This window comes from Anabas testudineus, chromosome 7 (assembly GCF_900324465.2).
Source record: "Anabas testudineus chromosome 7, fAnaTes1.2, whole genome shotgun sequence".
Classification (NCBI taxonomy): Eukaryota; Metazoa; Chordata; class Actinopteri; order Anabantiformes; family Anabantidae; genus Anabas; species Anabas testudineus.
Window position 1 is genome coordinate 12,923,199 of NC_046616.1, and position 27,490 is coordinate 12,950,688.

The following is a 27,490-nucleotide window of genomic DNA, read 5'->3' on the forward strand; positions in this document are numbered from 1 at the left end:
ATTTTTCTTCATCCTTCCTCTTTGCTTTTTCTCCCTTAGTTCCTCTATTTCTCTCTTTTCAACCCTTCAGCTCTAAGCTGAGCGCCAATTAAGGCAAACTGGCATTCTGGACAAGCCGGTGTGAGGGGGAGGTTTTGGTTTTTTTGGCTGAACTCCCATCCTGGAGTAACTATCCTGTCCTGTTCCCTCCTGTCCGGCCAGTCTGCAGCGAGCTGCTGTTTTTGTGTCCAATTAGACCAAACTACACTGCTGACTGCTGACATGACATGCTCCAGGGAGATAGATGTGCGTGTGTGTGTGTGTGTGTGTGTGTGTGTGTGTGTGTGTGTGTGTGTGTGTGTGTGTGTGTGTGTGTGTGTGTGTTTGTGTCACTATTAGTACCACACAGTATGTCTCACTGCAGCTGTGCACTACACAGTGGGGATGTGCACCACCCATGAAGACCTGTTCCTCAAAACAACATCCACTATAGTCATGTACCCAATGACAATTACACGCACACATGCTGAGACAGATTTGAACATTTACAATCTTTGACACGTCTTCTTTTCCAAATAAATCTCAACAATATTACTTAAGTTGGTGACTATCAGAGTTTTCTCTGGTACCTGACCTATTGCCTCCCATCATCTCTTTATCTCTCTGAAGAAGCAGCAGAAAGAAACAGGCTGCTGACAGTGTGTAGTTGTTAAACAATTACTGACAGCAGCAGTTTTACTGTCAAAGGGAGGAGTTTTTATGGTGGAAGAGGCTGTCCAGCTAGAGTGTCTTATTCTACATTATAATGAAAGTGTATGTTTGGGGCAGCACATACAAATATGACTTTGTATGCCTGCATGTTTGTGCTTCTGTCTGCCTCTTCCTTCCAGGTCAGTGTATGGTCTAAATGTCGGTTGTTGTGAAGCAGTGATCTGAGAGGGGTCTGGGTGATCTAGCTCGTGCCTTCCAGCCAGTACTGACTTGACCCATTTCTCTATAACGCAACATGTATTTCTACAATATGAGCGAAAATACAATGAAGGAAAACACACACTCAAAAGATGTTGAACCTAATCATTTGTCTCGACAATTTATCAAACAACACCATCAAACAATAAACCTGCAGTAGATCAAGTGATGGAGAATTACCTTCATAGAATTGTGACCTGAAATTTTAGCTCCCCTCAGCTCATTGTTGGCTGTGCGGTTCCCAACTGCACTGATTTGAACTACACTCACACTTTTGAGGTGTAACGAGCAGCAGTTTTCAGACGAAACCAGAGCGTAGAGACGGTGAATACTGAACTTAAATTTACCAGGTGGTCAGTGGTCAACACATGACAATATTGCTTCACTACAGCTGGATGTGTGAATGTGTACAACTTTATTTCAACTTTTATCTATCTCATATGTGGTGTTTACGACCTTTTCCCACTACTCAACTAACTGTGTGGTTAGAAGTCTTCATAATGACCACAAATTAACAAGAGTCATTTTCAAATGAGTCTAATCTATTAAGAACTATTTGCATAAACATCTAAAAAAACTGGGTACTTTGTAAAACAGATAAGTAAATATGAATCCATCTATCACACGGCAACACAGATAGTACGTGGTAGAACTATTTAAATATTTAAGACAACTGCGTAACAACGTGGTCATGTCTATCTATTTATAAGCCTTCACAGACAAAAGATCATCTGACGGAGCACACCTCCTTGACATGGCAGTAGTAGAATCGTGATATACTATGTGAAATAATCGCCGGTGCTCATAACACAATGCAACTTCAAGTTGATCTTTGCCCATTTAAGGTCACACACACAGTTCAGTCACAGGATTCTCAGGGATCAGCACTTTTTCCTTGGATGGCACAGGCTTCCAGCTTCTCACAAAACCCAATATGGGCAAAGGCATGCAATTTCTGCGTAGTGTACCTCATAACTAGATTTAAAAATATTGTTAAAAAGCATTGTATTTGCACTCCAGTGAGTCCTCATCTGGTTCTTGTTTGGTCCGTAGTATTTATATTTGAAATTAATAATTATTTTAGAATTTTATGAGCACAAAATTATAAAAATCCAAGGAATGTTCTCACAAACGTTCATTATTACTTCTAACACAGTTTTATGTTTCCTTTAGAAGTTGCACTTCAGTGGTATGACTGTGTCTACACTAATAATCAGCAGGTGTTTTAAGTTGAACACATTCAAAGTCAAATGCAGCCTGCACCTATTTATTTTGCACATGGACACACAAACAGTGTGTAATACTATAATAATAATATAATCAGCTGCAAAAAGGAGGCAGAAGAGCGACGGGACGTAAAGGAGCAGTGATCAAACTGTACAAAGATTCAGGGAAAAGAGCAAAACAAGCGAGAAGAACTGGAAGAAAGGATCTGAATCTGTGGAGGTTGGCACTGTCCTGTGATTCCTGGGAAGCCACTAGCAGGGATTTTGTTTCTAACATTTAACAGATGGCTTTAATGGCCCTATGAACCATGTATTTAAAGAAAGCAGGGGCCTCTTCTCTTTCCCCCTCTCTTCCACCAACACAGCAAGAGATGGAAACAACGGCTATGACCTCTGCCATGCAAAAATACAGTATAATCACACACACACACACATCTTCTGCTTCACATGTTTTAAAGTGTCTTTTAATAACATCCATTATGTTAATAATATTAACAATCATCATCATCATCATATAATTACATGGCCAGTGTGTAAGGAAATGTATTACAAGCAAAAAGAAAAAAGCAAGTTAAAGCAGTTAAATAAAAACATTTACTATGTGTAATAACAGCACGTCTTGTCTTCGCTATGTCCACCTTACTAAATGTTTTATGTAGGCTTTGTGTTTACATAGCATGCTAATTAATTTGCAGTAAGAAAAGAAATTATGATTGCAATTATTAATTATTAACTATTAATGACTAATATTAATATAATACTATAATATTAATATCTACTAAACTGTTAAAAAGTGTAAAAAACTGTAAAAAGTCAATTATTTCATTAGCAAAAGCTACTTTATATGAACTCAAATATTTAGATTAAACAATGTGACAGCAGGTGAAAGGACTTATCACCGGGAACCGTTCTGTGGCTGTTGTTGTTGTTGTGGTTCGGATGTTTTCCTGCTTTGTGTTTTTTTTTATCAATTTCCTATTCGGAGGAAATTGGGTTTTGCAAAAACAATTGAGCAGAGGAGTTTGTCTGGGACCGGGACTGGAACAATCTCTCTCTCACTCATCGTCCTTCCACGCGATTCTGAGTAATTCTTCTTTTTAACTTGCATTTCCATAGCTGTGAGCTAAAATAATATTTGGGAGCATTAACCTCAGCAGCACACCCCATCCGGGTAAGACCATTACAGATAAGCATCACTGACAGCTTCCTCTGGCTCACTTACACCCCTTCTGTACACCGTGTACCGTTCCACACAACAGTTAGTGGTCCAGCAACATGCCACACACCATCAAAACCCCCCATACATACACACGCTCTCCTTCTAACCCAAACCCAGATCCAGCTACAAAGCCCCTTTTGTTCTATTCCACTCAAGAAAAGTAGCAACACATGCAACCCTTTCACAGCAAAATCCAAATAAGTGCAACCAACAGCAATGGAGCAGAAGGCAAAGGCAGCCTTTTTTTTTTTTTTTTTTGCATCATCTGGAAAGTGTTGCTTGTTTATACGTATACACACAAGAACTCTTTCTCTCTCACGTACTTATGTATGGTACATTACTGTAAAGTAATTTACTGCTATCAGTCCAAATTGAGGACACAGAGGGTGGAGGTCAAAAAGAGTAAAGCACAGAAATTCAGGTGACTCCCATCCCCTAAAGTTATTACTGCATAATGACCATCATCAGATGTGGAAGACAGGGTCTGTGTTGGTTCACATTTGGTTTACATGCAAGCCTAAGCTGAGCTGAAACTAAATGTCCGAGCAGTAGCTCACATGTCACATTTCACTGTACATATGTGTCAAAACCAATGTAGATTATAGCCAGGGGGGGTTTATAAATACCAGTGGCTGGGCGTGCTGTTTTAGCTGTCACTGTGCAGAAATCTGAGATGTGTCAGTGCCTCTCTGTGACTTGTTGAGAGCTACTGTGGTAGCTGGTCACTAAATGGGCCGTCACATTCAGTGCAGCTCTTTCAGGTCTTACCTGTTCTTTCTCTCCGTTCTGTAGTGGTGGCCTGCTGGTCCCACTCTAGCCCCGCTGTCTCCCACAGGCCCTGCACTGGCCCCTTTTCCTCCTCGCTTGATGGGAGGTCCGCCTCACCCCCCTCTGAGAACTACACACAGACATGCCTTTGTCAGTGGTGGGGCCCTGCTCTCGAGGAGGAAGTAATGGTAAGATTGTACACAGTACTTACGGTCACACAACCACAAAACATTATACCAGCGGCTGCTTTTTTCCACAATTCTCTGCATCGTTTCATCTTTTCCTCCATTACACATTGAACAAGAATGCAATGGAAATAACTGAGGTCCAGCTTTTGCCACAGAGCTTGGATAAAAACTACAAATCAGGCAGCAGTTTCGATCTGCATTTAAAACCAGCAGCACCGATGTACAGGTTAATTAAGGCAAGGAGACTTATCCAGATGTGCCACAACCTGCACCCTGTGGTCCAATAAAATGTTTAGTATGAAATGAAATACATGAGTGAAATGAAATGACATAAATTTGTTGATGCACCTGTTGATGAAACCTTTTCTTTCTTTCTCAATGGCACCAGGGTTTTTCAATGTACATGTGTATAAGAAGGGAAGACATGAGAAGAGAAGGATTAAGCCAAGGAGCAGGGGGAGATGGAAAATGAATTTGCAGGATGGCAATGAGGCGTTAGACCTTTGTTTATGGTCAGATGATTTATTCACTACAACTCTGCTTCCTGGTTTTTGGAAACATCCAGGATTTTTCCAAAGCACTGAACAGAGACTTTCTGTTTCTCTGCTTGTCTAATTTGACCATTTCATGATCAGTGACATAAAATAAACATGATTTGTTATATGCAAGACAGACATACGCTGGCTATCATGCTCCACAGGCTCTGTATAGTTATCCTGTGTGTGTCTCTTGGTTTGAATTGGTACATACATACACAAACACAGATTTACAACTCACCCACTGTTGACCGGGGATAGCCACGGGTGGAACTTCAGCCATGGCTCCCAGCATCTGATCAGCGCGTCCCTGATTCTTCTGTAAAGCCTTCATTCTCCCCAGTGCAAAATAAAAACTCTTCCTCAAATTATTTTTATCCAACTGCACAATTTCTGTCTCGTCTCTCCTTTCCTCTTGTTTTCTGCTCCTTCAGGTCTTGTCTCACAGCGCTCTATGCCTCAGTTCACACTGAGGCAACACAACTCTGGACACGCAGGAAACCTCACACACTGTTAAGTGATCGTGGAAGAGGGAGGTATGTTCCTCTCTGGACCTGGAAATGTGTGCTGGGACAGGAGCCTCCCCCAGTAAACACAGGTGAGTTGGCTTAGTCCAGTAAAAATATCCACCTTGTCTTGTCAATATGAGCTTTTCCTGAAAACACAGAGAAAAGGTTGTCTTGGGCCTCAACAGGCAGAGTCATCTGTCCTCTTCTTTGCCATCCTTTTAATTGAGGGGGTTTGCCTGTGTGGAAGTATTTCTCTGTGACTTGGGTCTTTTCCTGTACGTCCTACTGAGAGCAGACAAAGTGAGCTGTGACCTCAGGACTTCATTCTCTCTGAAATCCTCCTTTCTTGGTCTTCATTGGCTTTAAAGGATCATCACCCTCCTCCCAAAAATCTCTCCTCCTTCCATCATTCCTTCTCCTCTTTGTCTCCTTCCTCGTCCTCAACACCTAGACCTTTCCCAATGGCTAGCTGTCAAAATCGTTTCTGTATCTCTTCTGGTCTGTTTTGAACTTCCCTGCAACCCTACGCTCTCACTTCATCTTTACCCAGTGTGAACTCTTGAGCAGCAGGGCAGCCCCAAATAAGGTATGGACACACAGCCCATTAAGCTCAACTATTTAAGAGACTGTCACCAATTGCTCACACATGTTAGACAACTTCTGTGACAGCAGAAGAAGTGATTAATTGCGCCAGCATTGTTTGTTCGTGGCTACTGGAAACACTATTTGTCACAAAAAGTTAGACGGCGTGCAAAATAGCTGAATGACAGATTGATCCAGGGTGCATTCTATGGTTGTGTGGGACGTTTTGGTTTAGTTTAGCTTTCATGAGCTAGGGTCGCATCATATTTATGTCTTCATTAACAATGTAGAAAGAGTAACGTGTTTTTTGTGTACAGGCCGGTGACAGGCATCGCAAGCAAGATAAGGCTATGAATGCATTGTGGCACTAGTGTATATTATTTCACCTGTCCCTATGCAGGAAAATGGAGGAGGGACCACCATAACAACATTAACTTTAATAAATGAATTTAATAAATACTAATGATAAATTGGCATAAAAGAGCTAAAACTATGCACATGTACAATGTAATTGAGATCTTAAGATGAATTTATTTAAATATTTAAAAGTACAGTGGCCCAGGGTATTCACATAATAAACTCTGAAATTTGACTTTATGTTATTCCATGCAAACAACTCAATTATTCACAATTATTATTTTAATAATTAAATTGGCCCAATCTCAAGGCAGTTTGCCTGTTAAACCTGAAATAAGTGTTTTTTCTTTCCGTAACATTACTTATCATGTATATCTTTAAGATATACCTGGTTAGATATGTCCTGTTTTGGTAAGGGGAGGATGGATCCGCCATCATCTTTGATGAAAATTACATTTGTACAGAGATTGAACGCGGCTTTGGCACCAAGCTAGAAACATACAAACAAAACAAGTATGTCTGCAGCAAATCAGTGGACTGTGACAGTGTTTGTATTTTATTTACCTAGAAACACTGTGTGCCTTTATTCTATCTTCACAGTGTCATTTTTTTGTGCAACTTTATTACTTTTGTGGAAAGTCTTTGGGCAATTTATTGAATTATACACCCTATGAGAAACACAGAAATTATAAAACACACTAGTTTAGTATGATGTAAAATAATTTTCTTTAACTGAGGAACATTTTTAATATTTGACAGAAAAGCTAACTACAGTAGCAAAACATTGAAATCCCACCACAGAAACAATTATTTTATCAATGTGCAGATGCGATGAAGAATACAAGGGAATAGAATTGAAAATATAGGACATGGAAGCATGTAAAACATCACAGAGCCGCAGTAATAATCTGGTTTCAAAGCGTCACTTGTGGATCCAGAAAAGTTTTTCACTCAGTGAAATTATCAAAATTTGCAGGAAACACACAAACAGCAACAATCAGCAAAGGGACTTATAACCGCTTAGTTCTTCTCTTAGTGTTAAATCGCATGTTTTAGCGCCTTTTCAGGAACACAGAGTGAAACAATACACGGGCCGATCACATTTTCATACTTCTGCTCTTCTGTCCTTTTGCCCTTCTGTCCTTGACCTGCTCTGATCCGAACACAGCCATCAGCAAATTTCTAGGAAACTGACTGTAAACTTATTTTGGCTGTAAATGACTTCCTTGATGTGTAGTATGTCTTATTCATGCACCACTGACCCACACTTAAGCTCAAACACCACAAACTTCCACTTCCCTTTCTAATAATTTTCCCCCGTCCCGCTGACGGTGCATAACAAGCTTAGCTCTGTTTCCTCGCTGCTTCCTTTTATTCACCTGATTTCTGAAGGCTACCAGCAGAAGGGGAAGTCTGTCTTTTAGCCCAGTATAGATGGGAATATAGCAGAATCACAGAGTCTGAGCAAAGAGCTGGATACAAGTTCTGGATAGACTGCCAGTTATCTAATATTAGCAGAGCACATGTCTGTCTCTAAGCTGGCTAAACTTAGCTGATTGCTTCTCAAGCCTCTCTCAAAGTTTCTTTTGCTCTGCCACTGGCCTCTGCTGTGGTCTGTGATGTCTGGACAGGAGTGGGACTCCTTTTGGCAGATGATGAGTGATGATGAGTGAATGACTCTGTGAGGAATTTGCAGAACAGGAGGAAAATAACTGTGACCCTAAAAGGAAAGTGTGAGCACATCAGGAGAACAAAATGTTCTCGCACATACACATTCACCATCGTTTGTAAGATGGGTTGAAAGTTCACTGCGGCTATAGAGCATTGCGACTTGAGACCAAAGCGATGTTAAAGTTTGCTGTGTGTGTTCTGCTGCCCTCATCTGGTCCAATCATAGATCATTCTGTCAGAGGGAAAACATCCAACAGTACAGTACACAATGCACTACCCCACCCTGTTGTGCCAAACAGACTTCCCTTTCCTCTGTATTATTACCTATCTGTACTTTATTTCTGTTTTGGTCTCTTAAGCTACAAATCATTTTGTTTCTAAACATTGCCCTTTTTTCTTCTTCCTGTGTTTCATTTCTGTAATAAGTGATAACCCAGTCTAGGCCATTGCTGCTATGTAAACAAAGCACCTTTTGACTAATGGGTCGGGTTAGTGTGATGATACAGGTCTGATTTGATGGTTCCCAGCTATAGAGGCAGCTTCTGATAAGGAATTGGATGAAGCATTTGATGGGATTCAGGTGGATTATGTTGCTGGAGGTGTTTCAACATCAGCTGGCTGCTGTCAGCTACGCGTCTGTGCACTTAGAGCAAATCAGAAACTGTGATTCAGCATTCAGGTGCTTTTGAATGATGATAGACATCTGATATCAAATCAATTCTCACAAACAACTTAATGCAGAATATATAAAAAGAGAAGTGGCTTGTTATAGGTTTAGAGACAATGTAGGCAGAAGCTGCACCCAGAGTGAGTATTAATGCTCCTGCTATTTTAAACAGTAGCTGTGTGAATATCATGTTCAACACCACTACATAAACAAGCTTCAAGACCAATAGCTGTGTTTCCCAATTTTATCAGAGGGGGGCAGTCTACATCCTTCTAACACAGAGGCGGTATTGTAAAATAGAGGTTACATGCACGAAATGACTGATTGGCCCCTCTCCGAGTCAGCGTGAGGGCTAATCTGTTTACATGCATCTTTGAGCCCACATGACTGAGTTCCCATTTCTATAAATAAAGTTGTGATTACAGCTCAAACTGTGGATTTAAACCAAGTGAAACTACTTAAAAGTCAACCAGCTTTCCGATAATTAGAAAACAAGATTACTTTTCATATTTGGGGCACTGGTGCTGACACAAACTTTCTCACCTGACTACAGGAGTCACCAGGTTGGCAAGAAAATTCAATTAACCTTTGCTCAAAATGTGAGCAATGAAACATAAAATATGCATGTTTTACAGGATCAAATGTCCCATCATAACGTAAACCTGCTCATCTGTTGTTTTCTCCAAACTCTCGAGAACTTGCAGGGCTGTACAACTATAAATGTTTGTGTTTGCATAGTGGTGTTCGAGCATGTTCATCCAAGTCGGTCCTGTCATGGGGATAATTACTACCAAGAGCACCTGGCTTAGAGCAGCAGCAGGGTTAGTTTGTCGTCCCCGCAAATGGATTTCCTTGGGAAAACAGACTCAAGGTGCTTTCTCCTATCACAAACCAAAACTACACACTGAAAACATTATATTATATTTATTTATTATTATGAGGGGGTTCCTCAGCAGCAGAAGCCGTAGCTTACATGCATCAGACACAGCACTTATGTGGACAACTGGAGAGTTTTGCTCTGACACAACAGACGGGCCACAGAGAGCTGTGGATGGACAGATCCTGAGAGAGCTGCAGAGAGAGGAGAGAGAGATGAGAACTAGAGAGCCAACTAACTCAACAGATTGTAAGAAGAGCTAGGTTGGCTGCTCTCTATTTCTTTCTCTTAATCCTTAAATCTTCTGTAATCAGGATGAGAGGGTGAGAGCATGTTGCCTGACTTATGACAGCGGAGTCTATGTTGGGACCTGGTCGGATTGCAGACTGATGAGGCAACCTAACTGGCCAGTAGGAGAGATGGAGGGAGGGAGAAGGCTGGAGCTGGAGTCAGTTTGGGAAACTTTAAATTAATTACCAGGAGCCAGCAGGAAGAGTGCAAGTCAAACAGGATGGTTTAACCACCAAGAGCAAGTTTGATAAGCAAGAAGAGAGAAGAGGACCTCCCCACGGCTGGACTGTTTTAGGGTGAGACTTGCACTGTTCGTTCTGATTCAGTCCGTTTAGAGAGGCAACTAAACAGCTCATGTGTAGGTTTCAGAGGAAGAAGCAGACTGTAAGGTGTTGCTCGGCAGAAAGTGTGGGTCACAATAGTAAAAGTAAAAGATATTCATCCTTCATTGTGACACATTGTTAAGTGATGTATTTTTTCACTTTTAATTCATCACTAACAGCCACATATTTAAGCGATTGTATTTCTTGTCACTATCATCTAAAGCTCATTAAACCATTCTAAATAATTAAGTATCTAAGTGTGAGTCGTGAGAAATCGCGTCACGTGAACTCAGTCATGCATGAATGTTTTTGTACAATTTGCCAATTTGACCACATACAACCACAAATTGTAAACCAATGGATTCCTCCGTCTGCTCGTACTGCAGAGCAGTGTGACACGGTTAAGACACTGTGACACATGCTGTCACTGGCCTCCCATTGCTTCCAGCACCATATGGCCTTTCTCACCCCGCTACACTCCTACTACTACGCATTCATTCACATTACTTTCACAGACTGATCTTCTGCAGATGTAGCATGTTTCTTGAATATTACTGTACCTGTTATTTGATTGTGGGTGTTTATACTTGGATATCCTGTAGATGCTCTTCAGGTGTTAAATTATTAGTTCATTATTTATTTTGAGGGTCATAATAAGTCTTCATAACACACTCTTCTCTATTCTATAATTAGAATAGGCAGTGAACAAACATTGGCAAAAAAACACGTTATACAGACAGCTGACCTAGCTTGTAAATCGCAGACTTACGGATCAGGCACTCTGACAGGAGGGCAGAAGACAAGTGAAGCTTCTCATCCTCTTTAAGTGTCATGGCTTATAGACAAGGCCTTTTCAGGTCAACAGATCTATATAACTTGCTAAATGTAAAAGCTGCTAGTGTTAGTTTTGCAATCATACTTGGAGCAAAGTAAGATGATTCTTTTGAGGAGTAGAAACTCTACACATTTCTAAACCAGATTAACAATTTGATATGTATGATGTGTAAAGTTTGATGGTGTTATGCAAATCAGTCCAAACACTGCATATGGCCTTTTCTGAGAAGTCGTGCCTTTTACTTCACACCCCTCTTGGTCAGGGCTAGGGTCTGAATTCATGTGTCTGTCACACAAAAAGTAAATCACAGACTAGAAATGTCTAAATAATGAAAACTTGTGTCCATGATAAGTTACACTTACTCTAATGTGTTTCTATCCAAGATATGGGTGCTGCACAAAAGACCTGACACACAGTTGTGATCCCAGGCAGAGAGGGGGGTCCAATGGCTGCTGCAAATGATGACCCCAACCTGGGTGAGGGCCCATCGGAGGACTCTGACATCCTCCTCGGTGATTCTGAAGAAGGGAGTTTGTTTTCTGAGGACTCAGTGTTTCCCAACTATGACGAGGATGACAAGTTTTTGGATCCTGCTAAAACACTGTATGAGGCCTGTGCTCGGAATGACGCCACATCCCTGTGTCAGATACTTGAGAGAGGGGTCACTAAAGAAGAGGCCATGGAGCTGGACATCAACAGCAAGGTCAGAAGGAACTGCTTTTGCTTTTTAATACACAATGGCATCAACAAATGTATACAGTAGCCAAATATACAGGAAACTTCAGAGTTTGATCTTGGATTTCTTCTATGTCCCCTGTCAGAACGGTCTCATGGTGGCTGTGGGCCAAGGTTATGTGGATATTGTCGCCATGCTGCACAAATGTCCGTTTATAGACATCAACCATCAAGACAATGATGGCAATACTGCCCTCATGATTGCTGCCCAGGCAGGTGTGTGTGAAGACACGCTGTACAGCACAAAGCACAACAAGTAGTCCTGCTCTATTAACATGCTTTCTTTTATTTTCAATCCAGGATTCATCACCATTCTGAACTATATCCTTAACTACTACTCCGGCGTGGACACTGAGGTCAAGGATCCCCGTGGCTTCACAGCCCTTATCAAGGCAGGTCTGCAGGGAAGGGAAGAGTGTATGTCTGCCCTGCTAATGCATGGTAAGTTTATTAACTTGTGACTGTTTCTACATAGACTCCATCCGCAAGTGTAACTACCTGGATCTTACCCTTGTGGAAAAACTCACCCATGGTACATCTCAGCTGATTAAGGAGAATACAAAATTTTTAGTTAGGATACAAAGATGGCATCTACTGCACAATACTCATAAAAGTATCTAGGAAAAGAGATACAAAAATCTCTAACGTTATATACATGTGATATACGGGGTAATCCAGGACATCTGATCTGTGAACTAATCTGACTGTCCTCTGGACTGCAGGGATTAGTCCTTTATAACCTGTGCAGGGACATATTTAGCGCAGTGCTATAAAAAATCCACACATGTTCTATTAAAAGTTCAGTTATGTCAGAGACACACTGGCAGCATTAATCCATGATCTAGTTCTGTTTACAAGCACACACATGGAATTTAAATGTATGTATAGTGTTCTAGGATTTGTTTTAAAGCCTTGATGAATTTTATAGGTTTTTGAAGTGGACACAACGACTGTTTTCACCCAGAGATGAATTAAACTGTTTTGCTTTTTTGTTTTTGAACTAGTAGCAACAGAACAAATCTGTAGGACTCTAGCTTGAACTATATAAACCATCTGTATCATACTTTACAATTCTTGCTGTAACACTGCTTGATTTATTTCTGGCCTTTTCATGTTACACACATCTCTTTTTCAATGATTTATGCTAAAGTGATCACGTTGCAGTGTGGGGTTATTTTACAGGTTTTAATGAGCAAATAATTTTCCTTTATTCATCAGCATCTCGTGGTTATTAACTTGTTTGCACTTGTGTTTTTTCTCCACTTGTCATATGTAGGTGCTGATATAAATGCAGTCGATCTGGTCCAAGGGAGAGGTCTAAAGGATTGGGTCCTTAGGACAGGAAGGTTTGAGACTCTGCTCAGACTACGCCGCCTGCAGGCTTATCCTGTTGCTGAGCAGTTCTGTGAAAGTTACATTCCTGAGTGGCCTGAGCTGAAGCATCTGGTCGCAAAGGCCATGGCAACTAAAACAGCAGGTCAGAAGCTGAGGCAGTGCTTAAAAGAAAGCCTTACTTTCAACTTCCCTCACGATCCCCAAGACAATGGGGTTCTGGACCATATGGTGCGGATAACCACAAGCATCCACAGCCCACTTATAGTTACTGGATGTCATCCACTTTGTCCCACCAGCCCCCCAGTGATTGGCAAGCGGCGATTCGCTGTTCCTGAACTGCTTGAAAAGCACAGCAGCAAGGAGTTGGAGGAGAGCACAGTTTCCCACAGCAATGGCTCCGTCACCTCTGCTTCTCCCACCGTTGTCTCAGGCACCTCTGTATCTCTGACCTCCTGTTGTCAGGACTCAGCGCGCAGGGAAAGCATGACAACAGGTGGCATGAGAAGTTTCATTCCCCGCAGCATGGCACACAGAAACAGCATCTTCCCCTCAGGCTGTATTCCTAAGATAGAAGTGACGAAATCGTCAGATCCCACTCCAAAGAAAGAGAAAAAGAAGAAAAGGCAGAAGGGCTATCTGGAGCCTCCTGTCTGGAAATACAAGGAAGCCAAAGCGGAGAAAAAGAGAGAGAGGAAAAATCAGGAGAAGGAGAAGGAGCAAGCCAAAAAATCTAAAGATTCCAAACATTCATCAAGTTCAAAATGATTTGTCATGTGTCAGTGATGAGCATGTGATCACAGCAAAGACAGAAAAGAGAACTGTGAAATGAATTTGGAAGTGAGATTTGGCTTTGAACGAACACACTTGAATATGATGCATATGCTGTATGATCCAGCTTATCTGGAAAGCAGAAGGTTATGGTTGTTCTTATTTCAAGTTACACTAATTGCAAACACCCGGAGTGTTGTCATTTTAATTTGAAAGCTGTGATTATTTGTGAGGGTTTTCCCAAGCTGTATATCATTGAGGATTTTGACGTAGGGTGCCGTCATGGTATTTATGCAAGACAGTATACGTGTGTATGACAGCAAAGGCCTTCAGCGTGTGAACTTAATAGTACAAATGAGTGAGAGTGAGATTTTAAACAGAGGGAAAAGAGAGAAAACATCCTTGTTCCTCTGCACCCTTTGATGAAAGGTCCACGGTATTAAGGTTGCTTTTTCAAGCCAAACACTGAAGCTGCACAGACACCCAGCTATTGTAAGGTTCCACCCCCAATAAAACTGAATTATTGTTAGAGAAATCATCATCGATGGAGGCGTCAGAGGATCCAACCAACACACATTGATTTGCTGATCACAATATGAATTGATACGAAAGTAAAGGATGTTCTCTGGTCTGGTGTCGTCATTAGACGTTTTTATTTTTAAAATTTGACAGATGAACTCACCATTTTAAGTTTTGCTTTTTAAACTTCTTAAATCCTATCCAGTCTTCACTATAGATTATGCAATATCATGTCTTTTGACTAAATGTTAATCTCCCAGTCTTCGGCTGTGGCATGTGAATGATGCAGTGAATGTACAGAAAAACGCAACAGAGTCATATTGGTCATTGTTTGATTGTGCTCACTGGTACACAAGTCCTCAGTGTTTCTGTGCTTCGTGTACTGTGTTTGATGTGCTTTTACTTGGCCAGAACTGCTGCTAGCAATATGTTTTTAGCAGAACTCTTATCTTTTGCATTGCCTATGCACATATATATTTGTGTCATATTTGTACACAATGTTACTCAGGAAATCCTTTATTAATAAAAGAGGTATGGCATATAAGTTGTACATATAATAACAAAATGAAAAAATCAAATTCAAGTTCAGTTACTTTTTGTTTATAGATCAACCCGGTAATTACTAAAATAATATAACTCATACAATAATAATCATAATAACTCATACACTTGTAACTGCAATGTGTAGTATTACTATATATATTAAAGTTATTATTTCAGTTATTTAAAGAACAATGCAAATAGATTCTGTTCTTACAAAATAGTAGAATATTTCTGGGGTTAATTGTAAAGTGAAGCTCATGTCTTTCTAAAGAGTGAGACGGATGCAAGTGTGCATTTGTATGTAAGGTTGAAATAAATTAACTTACTTTTGCAAGAGTGTGTTTTTGTTCTAAAGGACATGAAGAACCATAGTTTGTTTAGACAGAAGACTTTAAAATTAACCAACCAACACTGCTCACAGTATTTTATATTGTGAGTACATTTTACACTAACTTAACTGGAGCGCATGTGACTGTGCGTCTTTCTTGCACATCACCTTAATTATACTTTCACATTAAAGTTACTTTGAGCTACTTAACAGAGCCTTTTATACACTTTGAGTGTCACGGGACGGCTTTTGAAACCTTGTCTGTAATCTTTAAATCCAATCTGAGCTATCATTACGTAACATTTAGCTTTTATTAGTAGAAACATACAAATAAAATGGCTACCACGAGGTGTGCTTCGTTTATTTATTTCACGTTAACATTTAAAGGTCCAAGTGTTAACAAATCATTTAATAAGAGTGAAACACAGTCACGTTATGTTTTCAGCGTGCAGGGGCTCACTTCCTCTTTACAGAGAGGAACTTGGTCTGAAGAAGAAACTCTCTAGAGCTCAGTGAATGTTATATTTTAACCATGGATATTTTAAGCATATAGGTGTAACACAGACTGGAGAAGGTTTTACAGTTCGTGACCTCTGATAATGACGTAATCACATAGTGAAGCATGCATATGATAATAGTAAACATGACATTTTGGCTTTTCGGGCGATGGGCCCTGCTGTCCATAGGTATCTGATAGTATTGCAAGTGAGGTAAAACTAATCCTCTGGTTATCAAGACTTTTCTTTTAAAAGACCCACATTATGAAAAACTATCTGTTGAGGTAAAACATTTCTCTACTCCAGTAGATTGTCCAACAAACAGGGGCCTTTGAGGAAACCTTAAGGGAATAGGGCCATTTGGCTCTTTTAATCACACGGATTAGTAGAAAAGAAAAATAAGCACAGAATTCAAAAGAGAAAAACAATTTGCTCTCCCCTTGCTGCATGACAGCTGATGTGAGAGCTTCCAGCTGTGTCTGCAGCCATAAGCCAAAAACAGAGAGATTACAGAGCCTGAGAACAAGAAGGGGGATTTACATTATGGACGGGATGACATCTCTCTCAGGCCGCGCTGAATGAAGAGGTTTTACACAGCACGGACTCTCTGGCATCTAAGAGATAGCTCTGTGTTTGCCACTCAGACTAGACTGTCATAAATGCGGTAACACAAAGTTACTCGGGAACCACTGTTGCAGTTAGGAGGACGCATCAAGAGGACGTATAGGCTTACACATTGCAGTACTTACTCAATACCTCAGGCATGCCTACTAAAAAAATGTGTTTCTCAACTAAGACTTTCACTTCATGTATGAGCAGAGTCTGATGGTAGAAGGCTGTCTTCTTATTTATCTGCTAAAGAGGGGACATTGTGCATACAGTACACTGCTCATTAACTTTTTTAGTTGAGCATGACACAACATCGAAAACCTATATTTGCTTCAGGTTTTGGTTGAGGCCACAAACAAGTCACCATGTCAACTATCTTTGTTTCCACTTCCCCCAAGAGGCCAAAAAATCAGTTATCATTCGTAGTAATACCCAGTAGAAGAGTTTTTCATGGGAGTCAGTAAATTGATAACGATATATAATTGTCATTATTTATTATTATCATTCTCATAGATTCCCAATTCTAAATATAACCTACTGATAATACATAGTTAATGTTATCTTGTAACAAATATATAATGCATTTAAAAATAAAAATTAAAAACCAGCTCAAAAAGCAAATCAAGAGAGTCAGTACATCAGGAGTTTGATCAAGTTTAAGCTGTAATATGTGCAAATTCATGCTGCTGATTCTGGATGGAAAACAAATCAGACCTAACAATATTTCCAAGCAAAGAATTGTCCTATTCATTCCATGAATGTCTGGATGGAGTTGATCAGTATTTCTAAAATGCATGAAAAGGCATCTGTAAAATAGGATTATGGTTTAATAGATGTCAATGGAAGGTGCTAAGTGTAAGTCTTTTTTCTCTCCTAAATGTTATTTTTATCACGGAGGGCTCTTTGAAGCACATTCCTGTCAGTGCAGGGCAGACACCAGTCCACAGGGGAAAAGGAAAATGAGCGGTTTAGCAAGCAACAGGAAAACCACTATGAGAACACATTCCAGCCGGAGCAGAGCCTGTGCGGGACAATAAGGGGTGGGACAACACTGTATACTATTTCAAATCTCTAATCTTCACTCGAGATCAGAAGCAGAGACAACAACAAAACGGTTCTCAGTAAATGGAGGAGGACTTGAAGTGACCTGTGTACGCATTTGAAGTCCTCTCAGCGGAAGGAGTGCGGTCTGCTTCCAAGCCGACGAGCGCGCTCGGTGCTTTCGTTTTTATCAGCGCAGATTTGGACGGAGATGAGATAGGCTGCAGCTCCCTGTTTGTCGTCCCGCTAGGACCCAGCTGACAAGTTTTCTGGTTTTTTCACTTCTGTCTGAGTTGTTGCGAACTGTGCAAACAGTGGATTTTTTTTTTTTTTTCTGGAGCAGAGAGGAGAAACTGTGGACGACGTTTGCCCAGAAACATTTCTTGTTTGTGCGGAGGATGTGAGCTCTCTCCGCTTCACTCTCTCTCTCTTCTCTGGTTGAAACATCTGCAGCTGAGACGCTTTTAAGAAAAAAGTACAACAACTCAGTCTACCTGTGAAATGGAGCTTGTGATACTTTAAGCTCATCTCTCTGGAACAACCTTGGCCAAGTTCACTTTGATATGCGGCATTTGCGCATTGCGTCAAGTTAAAGGACGAGCAGAAAACAGGTAAGATACAGCTGCTAAACCGTCATTTGATGGTTTTTACTTTGCTGGGATGGTTCGGTGACATTAGATCTAAGTTGTATCTAACAGTCAGGCCAAACTCACATTTCAGTGACACCTTTAACAGCGTTAAACGTCCCTCCACGTGTTTGCAGATGTGAACCAACAGGTGTCAACATGTGGCGTACCTGACCCACAGACGCATTGGCAGAAACCTGGTAGATTGTCACTACATGGCACATTTGCCTCTGCCATTGATAGACAGCACTTTATAACAGCCTTTTGTGCTGTTTAAGTAGCTTTGTTGTCATCATATTTTATAACTTCCAAATATAAATATGAGCATCAGCCTCAGGAATCCAGTATGAGGGATCTTAACTTTTCATACCTTGATCACATTTGCTGATTTGTGCACACAAGTCACACAAACCTCATAGTGCTAGTGGAAAAAGTATGTGAACGCTTAGAATTAATAACTGGTTGACCCCCCTTGGCAGCAATAACCTCAACCAGGTACTTCCTGTACCTGCACATCGTTCAAGAGGAATTTTAGCCCATTCTTCCTGCAGAACTACTTTTGCTCTGTCATAGTCTTTGAATGCCTCATGTGTGGCTCTCTTCCAGTCACTCCATAGCATCTCTATTGGGTTAAGGTCTGGGCCCTGATTTGGTCACTCCAGAAGGTGCATTTTGTTTTTCTGAAGCCATTCTGTTGGGCGTTTTGGGTCATTCTCCACATTGGAATTCATCTTCCCCTCAATCACTGCAAGATGTCCAGGCGCTGATGCATCAAAGCAGGCCCAAATGATGATGGTTTCTCCACCATACTTTACGAATGAGATGCTGTTTTCATGATGATATGCAGTGACATTTTTACCCCAGATGCAGTGCTGTGTGTTCTTTCCAAATAGTTCAATAGATTTCATCAGTCCATAAAACATTTTGTCAGTACTGCTGTGGAGTGCCAGCGTGCTCTTCAGGCGTGCAGCAATGTTCTTATTAGTAAGCAGCTTCCTGGTGTCCCGTCATAGACACCCTACTTGTTCAGTGTTTTACGTACTGTAGACTCATTACCAGATGTTAGCCAGTTCCAATGCTGCCTTTAAATCTTTGGCTGTCATTCACTGGTTGGTTCTTTACCTCATTATTGAGTATTTGTTGTGCTCTTGGGGACATTTTGACTGGCTGGCCCTCTTAGTAGAGTAGGCTCACTCCCAAAGTGTTTAAATTTGTAGATTGTTCTCCAAACTGTAGACTGGTGAATTTCTAAAGTCTTTGATATCACTTTGTAATCCTTTCCAGTTTTTTTGTAAATCAACAACATGAGCTCATTTTAGCGAGGTATGACTCATATAAGCGTATTGTTCTGCTTAGAAAGTTAGAGTGGTTTTTATTAGTCAAAGTAGCTCTAGTCTACACTTTCAAAGTAATAACTTCACTTCAGTTAACTTATGCTAACACCTGACTCCAATTAGTCAGTATTTAAAGGGTTCACATTATTTTTCTATTCTGTTTTTATCGTTGTTCTCAATAAAGACATGAAAGATCAGAATCCTTTTTGTGTTATTACTTTAGGAAGATTATATTTCTTAATTCTCTTGACTTAGATAAAGATCAGAAAACATACTTTTTCTTGCCACTGTACATTAGAGGATGCAAACATCAACTGAGACCTGCCAACTTTCAATAGAGTCACAGTAACTGCATGTCAAGTCTTTTGCCATTTAAACTTCATAACTGAAACTCTTTTACTGCTTAGCTGCTTCCTGCAGTCAGTCATTGGGCTCTTTGGTGTGGTGAGGCCCAGTTGAGGGGCTGCTGGAGACTGCTACGCTATGCCATGCCCCCACCATCCACCACTGTAACCGCACAGTCATCCAGATGGAATGAGAGATCTGCCTCCCCGAGTCTAAGCTCTGCAGATGAGAGGAAAAGATGACAATGGATCTTTTCCCCTTGGGTCACGTGGGTGTAGCATTGGACAGAATAGAGAAAAACATGAGAGAGCTTAGAGAGGAAGTGTGCTCGAGTCTAAAGTCAGACTGTCATGATGGAGGATGTGATTACCGCTCCCTCCTATGTCAAGACCCTGTTGATGAAGTGAAGTGATAGCTGGAGAAACAGGATACAGTTGATCTCCTCCACTGAGAATACGTTCATTCTGTGGGCAGAGTTGTGTTAATGCTGTTCTTCCACTGGATCCACCTATGACTCAATACAGGAAGTGTGTTTTGCTGGTTGGTAAAAATATGGCTTGTGGTTTTAGTGAGTTAGAGTGTAGTGCAGTAGTTTCTCAGTTGGAGTCCCAGAGCTTGTTTTGAGATATCTTTTGTCAGAGATTTCTGTCAGATTTCAAATTTGACGTGCAAACAAATTAATCTTACAGAGATTTCACAGTTCATTTGCATTTTGCTGCACATGGGCCAGGTCCTGGGAAGTAAATGCACAGAACACAGTAAAATCTGAATGGAGAGTAGATGCATTCAATAAATCAAAATATCTGTATATTTGTAAATAAACAAATATTCATATTAAACAGCAACACTTCCTGGGTTTCTCTTCAATGACATTTGGCGTGATTTAACAAAATGACTTCCTGTAGTTTCTCATACAAGAAGTGCTAAATATATCTAGCTAGATGCATTGAGGATATCCGTAGCTTTGTGCTGACATGTGCAAGATGCAGTTTAGGGGATTTAGAATACATGATGGTGAAAAATTTCACTCATTCAGTTTAAATACAGCATGCAATGGATAATATATGACTAGTAAATATAACAAGAACACATACTTACAATAACACATGCAACTTTAAAAAACACAGATTCATTCCTCTCATCTAATAGTTGCATTACTCGACACATCCAGCACAAGAGACATTACAAGAATACTAAAGATTAAATATTATATATTTTGTGTAGTTGTGTAGTAACAGGGAAGACTGAAAACTGTCAGCTCGCAGCCCTGAGAACCTTCCGTTTTGGACGTCAGTCAGCCTGACAGCTGTCTCCCATTGAATACAAACTTGTCGACAGCCCAGTTGCCATCCATCATCTTCCATCCTGTTGCACACATCCGAGATACAGTATATAAGCTCTCATCCGCCTCATAGTTTACAGGACAGACTGCAGGTGTTGTATGTACTGCACATACTGCATATAATGTAGCACAGTTTGCATGGGTAATTTTCTCCTCTACACCCAGATGGTTAAATAAATTGTCTGTAGGTTAATCCAGAGTCTGATGATACCAAATGGTGCCTAACCACAACTTTCGCTGCTTCTCAAAGATCACCATTTAAAGAGAACATCCATGCTAGACAGTGGAAGTATTACTGCTATCTATCTTGTTCAAGATGGTGGTCATGAAATTTTGTGTTTATAGCATTTAGAGCAGTGCAGTGTTGCCAACACTGGGTCAAATGCAGAAAATAGAATTTAAGAGACCTTAAGTATGAGCATGTGCAGACATACTTCTAGTAAAGCAATGTGTACATAGAAATAAAATAAACAGTTACATTTATAATTACAATTATACTAATAACAATATATTGTTTTATTACAATAACACAATAATTCCATTACAGTAGATATTGCTGCACTAATCCTGCTCTTTGCCAAAAATTTGTTAAAAATTAGACTTATTACCAATATTTTAAATTTAATATAACATGTTCAAGCTTATCTGGGTGTCAATTGGCAGTGACAGTGATTGTGTGTGTGCCTGGTCCTTACAATAAGAAGTGTTAAGACTAGGTTTTGTTAAGGGTGAGACAGTTAGTTGTGATGGTTAGGGTTAGTGTAAGGCAGCACACTTGATAAATTAAAAATTAAAAGAGAGTAGATTAACAAGGACACGACAGTAGGGGTCTAGGGAATGAATGAGTCCTCACCCTGACTGTCATACAAAAATATGTGTGTGTGTGTGTGTGTGTGTGTGTGTGTGTGTGTGTGTGGGTGTGTGTGTGTGTATGTGTGTGTGTGTGTGTGTGTGTGTGTATGATAGCCCTCCTACTTGCGTGACCCTCAACAGCGCAGCTCTAAACAATGAGCAGACTTGAGTCTCGCCGGCCAGCCGGGTGGGGCCACTCAATGGCAGGAAGCACTGCCATCAATATTTACTCTGCAAGCAGGGTAGCTGGGGAGCTGACAGACCTGGAGCCTTGGCAGCACAGCGCCACACACAGTCTCAGCGCACATACATACACAAACACTCTGGAGTGCTATTACAGCCTTCTTCCCCTAAGCCCCCTTTCCCACCCAATGCAATTACCACACAGTCAGACAGGCTGGGACCTTAGACTGTTGTTTTTGACCTCATAGCTTCCTCTGCCAAAGAGCCTGGGCTTTAACCACTGCTTGACTCCTCATGGACACCACGATTCAGTTAGCATCTGTACATTTCCATCACGTAGCAGTTCAAATGCCAGAGAACTGGCTGTATTTTTCCATAATGCCCTAAATTAAATCTCTTGCTTCCATTATGACAGTTCCTAATAAAGAGACAACAGTAACTGTATTGTCATCATGTGATTATATTAACTGTTACTAATTATTTGTTTCCTCTTTCACAGAGATGGGAAGATCTGCTCTCCTCACAGTGGTGCTAGTTGGAGTGTGTCTGTGTCTCACTGCTGTTTATGCAGGTACGTTTTTGTTCCATTCAATTAAAAGTGCCATTAAGGTATATTTTTTGACAATATATTTTTTTCTTAAAATGAAGAAATCACCAATACTACAGGGTCCACTGAGAATGCAGCTTTTAGTTCTCCGCTTTGATTCTCCAACCTGCATGTAGACGGCATGGTTTAGTCTCTCATCAACCACCATTATAAAACAGCAGTCAACTGTTTTCAGCAAACAAGCTCAGACATGCATTAAAGGCAGAGTTAACATTAATAAGCAGCTGGTGAAGATAACCGACTCACTCACATTTTTGCTTTTTCAGTCATGGAGTAAATGCTCTTCCTTTCTTTTGGTTTTATTTGCTTGCTTTCATTATTTGATATACATGTTATTAAGTTGTATTATTTGTTTTGTTTGACATTTCTTTTACATTTCTCAAATATTCACAATTTAACATCACGTGTGTGTCTTCTGTTGTGCTTCAGACACTGAAGATGATGGAAAGTTGCTGTGTATATGCGAGAACGGCAAAGGCACTTGCACAAACGGCACCTGCAGAGGAGACGTCTGTTTCTACACCTGGGTGCAAGGCAATGAGGAGAAGGGCTGTTTCCCCAAACGTACTTACAAGGAGCATTGCTTTTCCTCTTTTGAGCACTTTTATATCATCTGCTGCAAAGAGAATGAGTGCAACGCCAACTCCACACCACCTCCAAATATTAGTGAGTATCCAGAACCATTTCTATACAATATATAAATATCACATTCATAAAACCTGAAGAAATAGTCTCAATATGTTATTTAGTCTTTGTATTCTCATTCCTGGCTGCAGTGCATCTACAAATGCTTCTTATTGATAGTAACTGGTTCCCCCTTGTGGTTGGTTAGAGCAAATTCATACAGTGTGGCTTTCCTCTTTTTGACTAGATGATTCACTGAAGGTCATGTTTCTAATATGTTTTCATTTAATCAGAAATTATTCCATGCTAAAACCTATTTGCCTCAATATAGTGCCAAGTTCTCAACTGTTTTCAAAAATGTAAGCTACACGTGTGAATTTTTGTGTGTTTCCAGACGGAGAACCAACAACAAAACCCCCCAAAATCCCCCCTCCAGAGCTGTGGATCGCTATGTCTTTGTTGCTGTTAATCATAACTGGCTGTATGTGTGGCCTGGTGGTGTTCCTCCGCTTCCGACGTGCACGCTGCAAACTGAGAAAAGCAGAAGATAATGACGTCACAATGCTTAAGGTTCCTCATGGAGATGACCCCAAATATAGTGTAAGACACAGTCGATGCCTAATATGAGACACAATACTATTAAAATATTGTTGTGTTTGCTGAGTGTTGAGTCCACTCATAAGGATCTTTTATGGGCCTTTTTCTCTTTCTCCAGGACATCTTTGATGAATTCTGTACATCGGGGAGTGGGACAGGGCTGCCCTACCTGGTACAAAGGACTATGGCCAGACAAATTTCACTTGTCGAGTGTGTCGGTCAGTATCTCACTGTCATCACTGCTGCTCCTCTTTGCCCTTTTTTGTTTATTACTTTGCAGTTGTGTAATTGTGTCATTGTGTTTCCAGGTAAAGGCAGGTATGGGGAGGTGTGGAGGGGAACTTGGATGGGGGAGAGTGTGGCTGTGAAGATCTTCTCATCCAGGGATGAGCAGTCCTGGTTCAGAGAGACGGAGATCTATAATACTGTACAGCTGCGACATGACAACATTCTGGGTATGACAGCAAACTGTTGTGTTTCTCGTTCTGTACAAAGAGGGGTGCAGTGTCATTTCAAAAAGCATCTGCCTAAAGGCAGACATTAAAATAGCTATCTTCTGTTCTGGCTTATAGGTTTCATAGCCTCTGACATGACATCCAAAAATTCTAGCACCCAGCTGTGGCTTGTCACCCACTTTCATGAGCTGGGTTCACTCTACGACTTCCTGCAGCACAGCAGCTTGGAGCCAGAAAGCTGCCTGAGGATGTGCCTCTCTGTGGCCTGTGGCCTGGTTCACCTCCACACTGAGATTGTCAGCTCCCAGGAAAAGCCAGCCATCGCCCACCGAGATTTGAAAAGCCGGAACATACTGGTGAAGAGGAACGGACAGTGCTGCATCGCTGATTTAGGTGAGAAAGGACAGCAAATCGCACTTAATCCACTGGACCGAATCTCCAGCTTCTAATACAACGTGCTGAGATAAAATTATGTTTCATACTGATTATATGGTCAAGTTGGTAGTAGGCTGTAAATTTGTAGGTTACATCTGTGGCTTTTGACTGCTCTCTCCTCAGGTTTGGCTGTGATACACTCTCAATCCCACGACTACCTTGATGTGGGCAACAACCCCCGTGTGGGGACCAAGCGCTACATGGCCCCTGAAGTGCTAGATGAAACTATTCGTGTAGACATCTTTGAATCTTACAAGCAAACTGACATCTGGGCTCTGGGCCTGGTCTTCTGGGAAATTACCCGCAGGACCATTGTCAATGGTAAGAACACAACAGCCTATTAGAACACTACTTTTGCTAAGACATTGTGAGAATAAAAGTTTTGCCCTTTTAAACTTCAGGAACAATTGACTTCTTATAAGTTGATGTGTCACCAACACACACACATCATGTTGAAAACTTGTTTTCTCTGTCGTGTCTGTCTTGCTCTGTTAGTCCTATGTCTCTCAGCACCCCAGTGTTTTCCTAGTCTGTGTCTGTCTCTACTATCCTCTCTCATGATTAGCACTGCAGTAATTATAAACAGTCTTATCTAGTGTCAGCACTCACTTGTACATAGTCCAGATGCCCGTGCACACAATTTGTAGATGCAAGTACACATCCACACATACACACATATACACACATGCACAATGTGCCTAGTCCAGATGGATAGACAGTCATAACTTTGTGTGCGTATGTGTTCACTGACAACCACAAATACACATGCACACACTCAGCAGGCTTTTGCAGATCTCCATCCCAGTGTAGTCACCAGGGATTTGATATCTTTGTCTGTACTCTTGTTTAGTCAAACACATTTTACAAAACTCCCACTACAGCCAATTTACAAATGTGCTATTTTAGGCCTTGAAGGAAAAGAAATGTATGTTTTTGAAAACTGTGATTTAGATAAAACCCAAAGAACTCTTAAAGTGTGTCTGCTCATGAAGTTGATAATGAGTTTTTATGTGTTTAACAGTCTGCTGTCATATTTAAGATTGTTGACACGGTCATTTGGTGGTTTTTCTGCTCACATAGAGGAAAAACAGTCTTTTTTATAGTTTGTTATGAATTGTTACAGGGATTGTGGAAGAGTACCGTCCTCCCTTCTTTGACCTGGTGCCCTCAGATCCCAGCTTTGAGGAGATGAAGAAGGTGGTTTGTGTGGACCACCAAAGGCCCAGCCTGCACAACAGACTCCATTCCCATCCAGTAGGTCATCTGACACACAGAAACATACAGAGACACACTGATTTTTTTTTTCATTGTGGCAAAACTCTCTGTACAGGCAATCACCTCCTCTAATCTATAGCATGCACATAGTGTCATAGTGACAAACAAGCATGCAAGTAAACACATAAATGCACACACTTGATGATGTGCTGACCAACTGGTAATGAAGAGCAGATACTTTATATAATAACGGTGCCATAAACAGAAACTGCATGGAACACATTACTCTCTACCGTGTTTTACAATTGTCTGTTTGTGCCCAGATCCTGTCAGCCATTGTGAAGATCATGAAAGAGTGCTGGTACCAAAGTCCACCGGCCCGCCTCACAGCTCTGCGGGTGAGGAAGACCCTCTCCAAACTGGACCATGACAGTGACTTCAGCACTGAGAAACTCAAGCAGGATATCTAGTCGAGAACATTGCGGTGAAACTGAGACAGATGATAAAAAACTCTGTAAGGGATTTGTACATTCTCAACAGCACGAGGTGCATATCATTAGCATATTTTGCACTAATGACTCACACAGTCACTGCATTTTAATAAAATCATATGACTTGGAGCACTAGTGTCTAGACTGTCTCACACCTAAGGCTATGTTCATTTACGCGGCCTAATTTCCATCTGCCATATTCTCTGTGCCTCAAACCAAGAACCAACTGACTTGAAGAAGCGGCCAAAAAGAGTAAGACCAAAGACTTTTATTAAGGTATTTCTCTTTTTATATTGTTCATCTAACAAAAATGTTTGGATCAGACACTTCCATCATAGGATGGAAAATCTAGCTTAACACAATTACTCATCCTCTTATCTCTGGGGGGAGCTCTGATATGTGATGATGATATATGATATGGTGAAATTATGCATTTGGGTTTTCCCATGATGACTATAGCCACAGAACACTACAGAGATTATGCAGACCTTGGCTGCTTTTTGCTATGAATACAGGAAAAATGTAATAACATACTCATATCAAAGCACATACTCTGTTCTGTAAACATATTTAACTTATATAGACTGCACATTCAGTATCTGCACATACACACACTGAGCTATTCACTTGTATATATTCTGACAGCACTTAAGCTGTTGGATCACCATTGGATGTATTGTAAATATATTTTTAAGAGATAATTAGTATAAAACACATATCATATACTTTTGTACAACATTTTTTTATGCCGCTTTAATCCTAAAATGTACCACTGCGTAATCATCAAATGAATTCACAAACACAGGCATGTAATTTTGTATATGTGAAATAAAGAAATGTATTTTTCAAATGTTTTCACTGTAGAGGCTATTTTGTGCCAGTTCTGTTTGCAGCTCTCTGATTGGCCAGCAGAGGTCCTCAGATAATAGCTGAATGATAAACTGTGTCATTTACAGTAATGAAACATATCATAGGAAATACATTTCTTTCCAATACAATATAGATAAGTCAA

The 27,490-nt window shown here is 40.6% G+C and overlaps 3 protein-coding genes across 5 annotated transcripts in view; 2 read left to right on the top strand and 1 right to left on the bottom strand.

Moving 5' to 3' along the window:
* arhgef25a (Rho guanine nucleotide exchange factor (GEF) 25a) overlaps positions 1–5,357 on the bottom strand; it is a 38,783-nt gene extending 33,426 nt beyond the window's left edge. For both annotated transcript variants that reach the window (XM_026368018.1, XM_026368017.1), the window contains exons 1-2: positions 5,127–5,357; positions 4,162–4,291 (exon numbers count right to left, since the gene is read on the bottom strand). In XM_026368018.1, coding sequence (XP_026223803.1) covers positions 4,162–4,291; positions 5,127–5,219 — 223 coding nt within the window. In that variant the 5' untranslated portion in view covers positions 5,220–5,357. The remainder of the gene's footprint in view (positions 1–4,161; positions 4,292–5,126) is intronic.
* Positions 5,358–5,410: 53 nt separating this feature from the next.
* On the top strand, positions 5,411–14,963 carry ankrd33aa (ankyrin repeat domain 33Aa). Of its 2 annotated transcripts, none has more exons than XM_026368022.1 (5): positions 5,411–5,483; positions 11,381–11,700; positions 11,819–11,948; positions 12,033–12,173; positions 13,009–14,963. In XM_026368022.1, the coding sequence occupies exons 2-5, from the start codon at positions 11,443–11,445 to the stop codon at positions 13,830–13,832; spliced, it is 1,353 nt and encodes a 450-aa protein (XP_026223807.1). In that variant the 5' UTR covers positions 5,411–5,483; positions 11,381–11,442; the 3' UTR covers positions 13,833–14,963. The 2 variants fall into 2 exon arrangements, with proteins under 2 accessions (XP_026223807.1, XP_026223806.1); XM_026368021.1 differs by lacking the exon at positions 5,411–5,483 and adding an exon at positions 10,025–10,135.
* Positions 14,964–17,395: 2,432 nt separating this feature from the next.
* acvrl1 (activin A receptor like type 1) lies at positions 17,396–27,332 on the top strand. The gene is made up of 10 exons (XM_026368510.1): positions 17,396–17,983; positions 22,554–22,625; positions 23,091–23,327; positions 23,680–23,885; positions 24,001–24,100; positions 24,191–24,337; positions 24,455–24,730; positions 24,896–25,093; positions 25,896–26,026; positions 26,311–27,332. The coding sequence occupies exons 2-10, from the start codon at positions 22,556–22,558 to the stop codon at positions 26,455–26,457; spliced, it is 1,512 nt and encodes a 503-aa protein (XP_026224295.1). The 5' UTR covers positions 17,396–17,983; positions 22,554–22,555; the 3' UTR covers positions 26,458–27,332.
* The last annotated feature ends 158 nt before the right edge of the window (positions 27,333–27,490 follow it).

What these genes read in the sequence shown, in the direction of transcription:
- ankrd33aa (XM_026368022.1), top strand. Translation starts at nt 11,443, where the DNA reads ATGGCTGCTGCAAATGATGACCCCAACCTGGGTGAGGGCCCATCGGAG. An exon ending in CATGATTGCTGCCCAGGCAG is followed by an intron (nt 11,949 to 12,032) that starts GTGTGTGTGAAG and finishes TTTTCAATCCAG; the next exon opens with GATTCATCACCATTCTGAAC. An exon ending in GTCTGCCCTGCTAATGCATG is followed by an intron (nt 12,174 to 13,008) that starts GTAAGTTTATTA and finishes TGTCATATGTAG; the next exon opens with GTGCTGATATAAATGCAGTC.
- acvrl1 (XM_026368510.1), top strand. Translation starts at nt 22,556, where the DNA reads ATGGGAAGATCTGCTCTCCTCACAGTGGTGCTAGTTGGAGTGTGTCTG. An exon ending in CACACCACCTCCAAATATTA is followed by an intron (nt 23,328 to 23,679) that starts GTGAGTATCCAG and finishes GTGTGTTTCCAG; the next exon opens with ACGGAGAACCAACAACAAAA. An exon ending in ACAGACTCCATTCCCATCCA is followed by an intron (nt 26,027 to 26,310) that starts GTAGGTCATCTG and finishes GTTTGTGCCCAG; the next exon opens with ATCCTGTCAGCCATTGTGAA.